The following is an 11,720-nucleotide window of genomic DNA, read 5'->3' on the forward strand; positions in this document are numbered from 1 at the left end:
TTGCACAAGAAATTTCTTTTGATCTCAATATATATGGTTTTTATTGGAGAAGCACAATTAATATATATCATTATTTAGATAATAAAAATAAAAACAACATGGTAGTAATTGACCATGCATGCGTATAAATCATTTAAGTGTGACACAAGAAAGAAGCATCAGCGTTCTCATCGCTGCAGTAGAGGCAAGGGTGTTGAGCAAAGGCTGCGGCCTGTAAAGCCTTCCTGGTCATGACCACAACTTGTCTGTTGCTTAATGTCCCCACATGACCCTTCAACACCGTCTGCAGTAGTGCATGGCTGAATGCTCCGTATGCCTTCTCTCCAGCTATCGTTGGGTTCATGTCCGCAGATGTCTCGTTTGCTTGGCACCCACTTAGAAGAATTCCCTCATCATCTCCCCCCGCCTTGGACGACTCCAACAAATCCAGCTCCAGTGGATGTAGACGGAACTTAAGGCTGGCATCGGCTCCAAAGGATTGTAGCAAGTGGGTGCCGATATCACATGAACTAGTACTGTTTATGCTTGTCAGTGATGTGAAGTGCTGTAGAATGGACTCAAATGGGATAGTCTTGGGACTGCTACGTCGACGGGGTTGCATTAATAATATTGACTCATTCCTGACAGAAGAAGGTCCGATTTGCTCTTTCTCTTTCTCAATTAGGCCTCCGCTGTGGCACGAGTCCGATACAATTGTCAAGCTTGCTCCCTTTGGCACCCGATTAACTATTTGCCGGAAGTCCACATCTACAATATATATATATATATATATATATATATACACATATAGAAATTAAGGGATGAGAAAATGAAGGGTCTGGCCCGCCGGGTACAAACAAAACTAACCTGTGATAAGATTGAAGTCACAAGGCACGATGGCTTCATCCTGCCTAAAGAAATGGCCTGGTTTGGATGATGGGATAATGGTTCCATGTCCACTGTAGTGAAAGAAAAGGACATCCCCAGATTGAGCCTGACTCACCATCCGATCCAGAGCATTCTTAATATTTACACCTGTGGGCATCACTAGCGAACCGGCCGCGGGTGCGTCAGTCAGGAGCTCAATCTGGCTGCGCTCGAACCCCAGCCGTTCAACAAGCGCCTCTCGCATCCCCAGCACGTCGTTTATGCATCCATATAACTCGTGTGGGGTGTTGGGGTAATTGCATCCAACCAAAACTGCCGCCTTCTTCTTCCCACTCTCCATAATTTGCACACAATTTCAATACCTTGGATGTTCTTTCAAATCATTTCCTACATCTCTCCCAAATTAAGTTTCTTCTTTTATAGTTCTCAATGGGTCACATTTCACTTGCAATTTGATTCAAGAAACCTCTAACCTCTAAATTGCCTTCCAAGGCTGGGAATTGAAGGATATATATATTCCATTCAGCACAAATGAAAAGGCTTATGCTTCAATTTCGATTTATTTAAAGTTTTGGAAATCGGCTCAGAACTCCTGGATCGGACTTTTTATAATATTTAATTGCATAGATTATTTAAGACCAGAGTTAATGGAGGTCTGGAATTTAGAATGGGGTTAAATACAAACTTGATCCCTCTAGTTTACCACTTTATCAACAAGCTCATTGGCTTCTCAAAAATATTCACCTTTATCAAAATTATCTACCTAAAAGAAACTAATAAATTTTTTGCATTGTGTACCAAAAACACAAAAATTCTAACTTGATTTCCCCATATTTTTTCTTTTAGTTGACTATACAAAATTAATGATAATAATATTTCCCCATATTGTTGGTTTTAGTTGCCCTCACGTTAACCCATATGATGTGGCTGTTATGGAATATCCCTTCTTTTTCTAGCTCTACTTAATTAATGATAATAATAATAATAATAATAATTTATACAAAGGTATTCGGCTCGTCAAATATCCACATATACTTTCATGGATCCAATTCAACATCTCTTCTATCGAATATCAATCGCATTATTGCTTACTTGTATTTCTTCTCTCAGTTAATTCAGAGTTTATCCATATTGGATGTAGGGATTTCTCAGATTATAGATTACTTCGCTTGAAGAAAAAAAAATCAACAGCTTTTCAAAGCATGTTAGGTTTCTTTAGTGTAAAGGCAAAGTAGCAACACTTGATTAAAAAGACTGCTTGTACGGTTTTAAAATGAAAACTTATTCAAATTGTTCAATATTTCGAAAAATAGGTGCTAGCGCGCTATTAATTACTCGGCGGTTGAAAAAGGTGTTCTCACGAAGGAAAGATTAAAAAAAATTAATCTAAAAGTTAATTGAGAATGTCAATCAATACCGTTGAATAATTATAAAATAAAAATATAATATCTAGAGTTACTTATATTGAAAACACATATGTCATATGAATGATTTCGATCACCAAATTTTTAAGGGAACTAAGCTCTCATGATCCCTGTGTTACTTTATCTTCTATTTGTTTTTGTTTTGTCTTTTTAGATTCTTTTTCTTTTCGTTTGCAGTACTATGTGTGTATCCTCCTCCTCTCTCTTTCCAAAAAAACCATAATCAATCTGTAAAACCTCACCTTCCTCTCTCCTCCACCCCTCCTGTTATGTACCTCCACACCAGCAATATCCCTAGTCTAATTTTTATCTTTCTCCTCCTTTGTTTTTGTTGTTATTTTGTTTAGGTTTTTGGAGGTTCAAATCTACTGCAAGTAGTCTGCAACCTATCGACCACCATCCACGCGCCTCTCCTCCACCTTCACCAGCCCGCGATCTAAAATCCTTCAGTCTTCGCCCCCATGCATGTACCAAATGCACCATCGCCCCTTTGGTCTCCTGCAGTTGATCCTCTTCATAATAACCCATTTGATTCTCTTATTTATAGCTCTTGTGTTCATTGGAAATTTCAGATCCATATCTGGGTAAAAAAAAACATCGAGCTTTATAGTTTTCCGCCACATCGCCCTAGAAGTTTCCTCCTTTACTATGCATCTACTCTTAGTCTCCTAGCTCCCTGTTACCTGTTTGCACCCACAACATCTACCAAGAGTTCCCTACAACCAAAATTTGTTAGCAACATTCATGATCGCCCCTTCCATCAAGGAAGATTCCCACTAGAGGTTTGGGTGACATAATATTAAGGGTGTACAAGCGATTATTAGATTTTCGTAACCGCAACCGATCTATCTTAAGCGATTAGTGGTTATTCTTACCACAAACCGCACTGCATAATTGTTTTTTAGAAAATCAATCATATATAACTTTTTTTAGTCCTGAATTTTTCGTTCAAATTCATGTAGGCTGCCGCACTTTCTGTATTAAATTTTTGAGTTAACTTCACGAAAGGGTATCGAACTATCGACGTTTTTGACGAAATGATACCAAATTAACAAAGCTCTCGAATCGGGGTATCCATCTATCAAAAATCCTCACTTAAGGGCATTCCATAAGGATTTGGTGTTTAACTCCTGACAGAGCCCAACTCACATGCCTAACACGTGCTTCACTTAGCCGCTTCTACCCATTTTGCCCCTCACTTTCAACAAATAGGTTTGCACATATATTCGGCCGTTTCCCATTTGAAAATTATTTTCTCCCAATTTTTTTCGAAGTCTCTAGACACCCGAGTTGTCCACCTAGTTTGGTTACACGAAGAACCCTAACTGTGATGTTTCCCCATCGCTTGTTTCGGCAATATACACAAGAATCAATACTCAAAGGCTAATTTTCACCAAAGGTAATGAACTATTTTGCTCTTTCTAGTGTAAAAGTTTAGTTATTTAACCCTAATCTGTGTTATATGCCTTTATTTTGTTAATTTTGATTCTTGGTTTTTATCAAAATGCTGGACGTTATTTGGGTTTTTTCATACTTTTCCCTTTGTTTAGGATTTAGGTTGTTACGGGACCGTGTGTTTTGTCTTCAGCAATATTTGGGTTTTATTGATGTTGCCGAAAGGGTGCATATTATATATGGTTTGTTGTCCCATTTTGTGTAATTTGTGGCCCCATTTTGTTTGTGAAACAAATAAGGACTTCTAAATTACCAAGTGTGTGTTCGTGTGCAACAAAATATCTTAAATACGGAAAATAAAAGAGACAAAATATTTGTTGACGAAGTAGAAACTCTGCGAAAAGAAAAATCACTCTAGGGCAGCCAAACCTAGTATATCCACTATACCGAAGACAAAGCTAATTACAAGACACTCGTACTCACATACCTCTGATGCAGTAGTCATACCTTTAACTATGACACGAAGCCCATCGTGAACGCTTCCCAACCAAGTCTCCTACATGAAGGGGTCTTCATTAGAATCCTTTACCCTAAGATAGACTTCACACGAAGCAAAGAGCATACACCGGCAACGGCTAGAGAGCTAGCGAATCTTCAATTCTCCCTAAACACCCTCTCTAAGCACTATAGAATTCTATATTGAATTCTTACAAATTACAAGCCTAGAGCCATCTATATATAGGCTTCAGAAAACCTAATTCTAGACAAATTCAGACCCTAGCTGTGGAGCGTTCAGACGGTAGCTTACCCTCATTCAGATGGTCTTCTGCGATGGCCTTTCTAGAATAGCGCAATTCTTTCCAAAATAGGACCACGTCTGGACGGCTTGGCTGAGCATCTGGAAGATCTTCACTGTCACTCATTTCCGCGTCCGTAAAGGAAACCCAGAATATTCTGGAACGCAGGGTAGCATCCAGACGTGTTGCCACATCGTCTGAACATTTGGCAGAACCTTCCCAAATACTGTCGTCTGAAATCCAACTCTGTGTCGAACTCAGAATAGCTTGACCTAGTGTCCGGACATTGTAGCTCGGTCATCCAGACAGCTGCAACGCTTAAGCTTCTAGACACTGCTGGGCATTCGGACGCCTTCAAATGCCCGTCCGGACGGTTGCACAGGAACTGGCTATTCTGACTTGGAAATTGCATTGAATCTTCATGGACATCTTCTAGAAACTTTTGACCGACACATGGCATGAAATGAGATACTGTCCATATTACATGAAGACTCTGAATAGAACCGAAAATCCTGTTTAAAAAACAACCGTTACATAAAGTGTTTTTGTCAACCAAAATGTTGCCAATATAAAATACTAACAAACTCTCCCTTTGCCCATTCTGGGATCAAAAACACTTGACTGGTTTGGAAATACATTTCCGGTCCAAAAATCAAAAAAATACTCTCCTTTTTTGTCTCAAGGGTAAACATAGTATTTAGAGAAAAACCATAACCAAACATTTCAACAAGAATTCAACACACACATGTATCTAAACTTGAGAAAACAGTCAGATAGCTTGTCAAAAATATGCAAACATATAAAGAAAAGTCAAGTAATCAATGAGCATAAATTTCAATACAGATAGAAATTTTTCAATAGTCAACTTAACTCATGCAATGCGTGTGTGTGTGAAGACTTTCTCAATAAGGTATGATCTTCGTTGATATGATTTAAAGCAACTGAATTTTTGAAATAAGAGAGAAATTCATAGTTAGATCAGTTAAAAGTCAAACCTTATCTTACTAGGGCCTAGACACCCTCATCTGATACTCTCCCCCTAAGAAGCAGCACTATTTTTCTTTTTACTTGCACCATGAAGGACAAGATTTAAGGCTGAGTCAGCACATAAGCAGTGAATTTATTCATATAACAATGAGCTTAGAAGTATAATGATGTGCAAATTTATTTAACTCGCAAGCGCACGAATCGTTTGCAATATAGTGTAGTGCAAGTGCGAGGTCAAATCCACAGAAAAATGTGGTGCAAAAATTAATTCATATTTAAACTAATTTTATCTTAACCTAGTTCTGAATTTTGGGATTTTATAATGTAAAATAATAAACTAAATAAAAACTGAATTTAAAACAACTAATAAAAAAGAGCACTAAGGTTTTAGAATCCACCTCACTGTATCAAATAACACATTCTTGTATTTTATTCATACACCCGATAAACAATTGAGACATATTCATTGTTCAAGGTTCCATAAAAATTATGTTAAATTATTCAATGAATCCAATTTAATAACAAATCACAACGAATACCCAATTGAAATCAAATCATCCAGTGTATCCGTTTTGACAAACAAATCACAATGGATATCCTCTTTCAACCAAATCATTTGATGTATCCATCGATTGAAACACATTGAATATTCAACTTTTAATAAAAAATCATTCAATCAAAAGACATAAATCAATTAATTGAATATTGGACTTGAGCAATATTTTGATAAATATCAGAATTGCATAAGATAAAATAACAAGAAAGAAAGTATCATCAAAGGCAAGGTTTTATCTTCAACCTTAGTTGGAGAATTAGCCTCTCATGGCTAAAAATAAAATACTAGATTTATTAAAAACATAAAGAAAATAAGAGACTTACAAAGGAGAAAATTGTAGGAAAAATGCTACAAATGAAACCAACTGCCGCCTATGTACAAAAGAGGCTCACGCCTCCACCCCCCCACTCTCCATTCCAAGAGACAGAGACTAATATATATAGGTATACTGAAAGACCTAGTGTCTCTTTTTCTTTTTTCTGCCAGTTATTTCCTAAAGAGGACCCGTGTGTGGTGTGTCGGCTCTAGGTCTCAAGAAAGCAACGCATTTCAGCTGCTACTAATCGAACGGCTGCATCTCTTGGCTAGGTTCAAAAATAGGTCTTCAACATGGTGCCTCTCTCCAGTTCCAGTTCGGTTCCATTCTTTCTGAAAAATTAAAATGACTTCTAATATAACCAAGTGTGTGCAAAGATGTGTGCAACAAAATATCAACAAACAGAAATAAAGGAGACAGATATTTTGTTAACGAAGTGGAAACGCAGTCAAGAGAAAAATCACTCCGAGGTAGCCAAACCCAGGATATCCACTATTCAGAAGACAATACTAGTTACAAAGTAGTAGCACTCACATACCCCTAATGCAGTGGTCGTACCTTGAACTCTAACGTGTAACCCAACACGAACGCCTCCCAACCAGGTCTCCTACCTAAAGGGGTCTTCAATGGAATCCTTTACCTTAGGACCAACCCTGAAGATAGACTTCAGATTAGTGCAGCAACAGCACACACATCAATGGCTTAAGAGAGACTAACTCAACACAATAACTCTACAATATAACTCTCTAAGCACTAAGGAATTCAATACCGAATTCTTGCAGTTCTCAAGCCTAGGGACCTCTATTTATAGGCTGCAAGTTCAAATGAGCATCTGGCTTGATAAACCTAGGCGTTGTCCGGACGGTAGACATAAGGTGTCCGAATAGACAACTGTGCGATCGGCTTTCCAAAATTTCGCTAAAATTCTTTCCTGTTTTGAGCCGCCTCCGGACAGTGTTGCCCTGTCGTCCAGACGGTCGCACTTCAACTGCATGCAATTTTTCGTATTAAGGCTTCGCGCTTCCGGACCAAGGGAATGAGTGCTATTTCTCTTGAATGGTGCACCAATTCTACGAATTCCCACACGTATATCTTAAATATGTCTTCGAGTGTCTAAATAAAGTTCTTGGATTTGACGTCTGTTTGCGGGGGTTGTATTGAGCTTGGGTGATATGTGTGGACTTCACAACACCTCACTGTAGCGATAGTGCAAGCATGTTGTTAGGGCACAAACAACTATTATTAACTCTAAGTCAGGAGTAGAATTGCGCTCTACATGATTCTCGATTGTCAAGTAGCATAGGGTATAGCCTGACCTAGTTGTATAATGACTCATCCCAATCCCATATCATGTTGCATCTGTGCAACATACCCAATAGTTTTAGTGGGTAGTTTAAACACAAGCGTAGTTGCGTGCTCTTGTTCTAACGTGTTGACTACAAGTCCGTTCTTGCTCAGTCCGTGAACTAGGAAGGAGGACCCATCAACCCAAAGCTCACCTCTCATGAGTTTGACAAAGAATTTCTTTTACTAAGCACTTCCAATGCTGATGTTCAGTGTCTTCTATGCCCGACATGTTTAGTTAAATAGACTAACATATCATCGTCGACACTCTACTACACAAAAGCCTAAGCGTCCATGGAACGCTTGAATCGTCAAGTCTATAATACTATTGGTATATTTGTCAATCCGTATGGTATCGCCAAAACTCGCGTCGGCCATACCATGCACGGATCGGTGACTTTGGCACACTTTCCTTGCATCAAGAGTTAATGGCATATTGAGAGAAGGTGGTAGTCAACTCGACTACGTAGATTTTAAATTTATAAGTTTGAACCACTCTCAATAGTACGAATCAATTGTACTATAGTAAAGGTTATTGAACAACAAGGATCAGAGGGTTGTTTTGCGTAACAGGATATTCAAAAGAACGTATTTAATCTAAAGTCTACGATGAGTAAAGTAAAGGTAAGTAGAAAATTAAAACAAACTTAAAATAAATTTAGGGTATTGATCTCATCAAATCCTCAACCAATGGAATGCTTCACGTCTATATAGATCTTCCTAATATGCATGATATGAGCGCGTAATGGGCGCCAACCATTACGACGACCTCGACATGAAATACTTTAGTTAAGACGTAATGATAAAGCACCTAGTTTCACATCAATCACTTACCACGTAAAGATTAAACTATAATGAAAAAGCAATTATACTACCAAAGGTGTTGGAGATTGATGCTCCCTAGCTTACTACTCTATGAAACATCCTATTAAGCATACACAATACATGGAAACCCTTATTAGGCCACAATGATAAGATATCTAAGTTCACACCGATCACATCACGTAAAAGTTATACTACAATTGAAAAACATTTTAAACTACCAAAGGTATGAAACGACCGGTGTTCCCTAGCATACCCTATAAGATGACTCTAATAGGTAAACATGCATCATGTCAAATAGAACTATTGCACAAGACATCATTCTCTTTCAAAAATGTTGGTTTTATTCATGAATCTAAGAAAACTCATAGACAAGTGATGAGTGCCAAAAAGTGTATATTTGGACCCCTTCATTTACATTAGTTAAACCTTTAGCTTTGTTACTTTCTGATGTTTTGGTTAGTTTTAGTGTTTTTGTGTTTTGCAGGGCAATAAGAGAAAAATGATAATTTTCAAGGCAAAAATACATAGAAAAGCTAGATTTTCAGAAGTGTTGAAAAAGATTGATCGATCATTAATTCGATCGATCGAATATTAAGTAGATCGATCGATTATTAAGTAGATCGATCGAAAAGTAGATCGATCGATTTTAAAATCGATCGATCGAATTTATGCGGAGCTGGAATTTCAGAAACCCTAGCTAACTCTATAAATACTATTCTTTTCTCATTTTTAGGAGGAGAGCCGCGGAGGAGGCCGCTTAGGAGTGCCCTAGGGGCCGATTTCACTGTATCTTAGGGTTTTTGGGTCGATTTTGACCTAGAACTTCAATCTTTGGTAAGTTTATTCGTTTTTAATGCATTCTTGTAGTTTATTTATGCTATTTTTGTTCATGTCTAGCTAATACTTTCATCTAGGGTTGAGGATGAAACCTCACCAGTGAATAGAAACTGAGTTTCATGCTTGTTTATGCTATTTGAGTTTATGGGCTTGATTTCTCATTGTTCTATTTCGGTTTTTGAGATTATTTTTGGATATCTCTTGTGATTTCCGGATACAAGTGATGATTTGATATAGTTTCATTAAATTGATGGCTTGGGTTTTCATGTATGTTGGATATTCATTGTGTTTCATTCTATGGATACATTTGATGATTTAGTTGAAACTAGATATCTTTTGTGATTTGTGGAAGAATTGATTCATTGAATGATTTAAACTATTTTTGAAGCAAAAGTAGAACATACCTAAGATTTGCATTTGAAAACCTCAAAATATGTGTGATGAGTATAAGATTAGGTTGCTATGATTTGGTGAGTGTGGATTCCAAAACCCTAGACCCCTTTATTTTCATTATTTTTGTTTATGTTTTCTTTTGTTAAAAATCCCTAAATTTGGAACTAGGTTAAAATGGAATTAGTTTGAATAGAGATTAATTTTTGTAACACAATTCCCTGTGGGATCGACCTCGCACTTGCAAAACGCTATATTTCAAACGATTTGTGCACTTGCGAGTATTATAATTTGCACAACAACAAGCATAACTCTTTTTCATGAATAATTAGATTGGAATATTGATGACAAAACCTTTTAGCATGAGTTTTGATATCCTCTAGTCTTATACAATCATCAAACATTTATCAAGAAAATCCTAAGAACATTAAGAACACTCCATGGTTTTGGAAAAGAGTTTGATCAAAACCTTAAGGAAGGGCTTTAGTTACACATGATTAAATTAATCTAAGCATGAAATATGAGGAAAACAGTAAAGAAACAAGAAGAAAATGAATCAAAAACAACTACATTAAACTAAGGAAATTCGGAGTACAAAGAAAATAAAAACCAAGAACAAGCCTAAGCTACACTTGAAATTTATAGAAGAAATGCAAATGAAACAAGCTCTCTGGAATTAAGCCCAGAAAACGTGCATCAAAGTAAACTAAAACACAAGAAATTAAAGTGATACACCTGAGAAAATCCAAAACCCCCAAAAAGGTGCATATAATAAACCTAAATCCTAATTCCATATATATAGGAAATTGGATTTACAAAAAGACTACAAGAGTTAATTCTAGCCAAGTATTCAGAGTTGGTCGCCGTCCATTTCTGTCCATAGAACTCAACTTTTGATCTGGATCGCACAAATATTTGAAAATATCTAGACCTTCTGGAAGATGCGAAGTCGATAGATCGATTGTATCATGTTCTGATAATCGATCGAAGTTGGGATGACTAAAAGTCGATCGATCAAAATGCCTTGGACAATTTTCATCTTTTCAGGATCAACCTTGAACTCTGAAAATGACCAAATTACCCTTGATGTATTTTCAGGTCTAACACAAGTGTTTTGAACTAGATTTCAATTAAGACCTGAAAATAAAACATAACACAAAACTACAACAAAACGTTATATATACAACACAAACTAAGTCTAACAAATGCAAATTAAGGGGTCTTGAATCGAATAATTCAAGACTTATCAGAAGGTCAATCTTCAAGAATACTTAAGCTCCCTGAGTTTATCGAACAAGTTATCGGTTCACAATAAGGAATAGATCACTCGTCCAAAAACATTACTTGGTTTTGCACACGATAATCTATGCACAACCACATAGGCTCGTGACTATAGGGAGGACATCCAGGTAGTGAAATACTACCGAAATGTTCCCACTCAGACTCGACTTCGGGCTTGGCTTGGGCACGAGCCAAACACGCTAATGTATACTCTTAGAAATTCATAACTTACCGAGCGTCGGAGAGGAATAGCGGTGTAACTCGTAAACGAAACCCACAAGGTTTGGACTCTCTATACTTTGGAGTAGGAACATAACTTCCCACACGTTCTTCATCATTCAACATCCAAGGAGCAACTCAACCAAAATCAAATGGCCCTAAAAACCTAGGAGAGACCGAATTCGATTGTAAGTATTCTGAACATGTTAGTTTAACTAATCTAGCCTTGTTTATTTTGAAGAAATTTTTTCAGAGATCGGAATTCCACTATGCATACTTTGATTAACGCATGATCCCCATATGGCATCCCCTTTGACTAACATACTCTAAAAAAGATTCATTTCGATGGACTGACAGTGCACTACAAGCCTTCCACAACCTAAAAACAACCATGACTAATCCCCCTGTCGCAGCCCTTCCAAACTTTTCCAAAGCTTTTCATAATCGAGTGTGATGCTTCCGGAATGGCAATTAGTGCTGTT

General features: G+C 37.3%; 1 protein-coding gene across 1 annotated transcript; it reads right to left on the bottom strand.

The window, feature by feature from the left end:
* Positions 1-1,377, bottom strand: LOC133873467 (metacaspase-9). Its single transcript, XM_062311169.1, has 2 exons — positions 847-1,377; positions 1-747 (listed from the first exon to the last, which is right to left on the bottom strand). Exons 1-2 carry the CDS (start codon positions 1,205-1,207, stop codon positions 134-136), a joined length of 975 nt encoding a protein of 324 aa, XP_062167153.1. The 5' UTR covers positions 1,208-1,377; the 3' UTR covers positions 1-133.
* Between the last annotated feature and the right edge of the window lie 10,343 nt (positions 1,378-11,720).

The sequence above is a fragment of the Alnus glutinosa genome, chromosome 7, assembly GCF_958979055.1.
Source record: "Alnus glutinosa chromosome 7, dhAlnGlut1.1, whole genome shotgun sequence".
Taxonomy (NCBI): domain Eukaryota; kingdom Viridiplantae; phylum Streptophyta; class Magnoliopsida; order Fagales; family Betulaceae; genus Alnus; species Alnus glutinosa.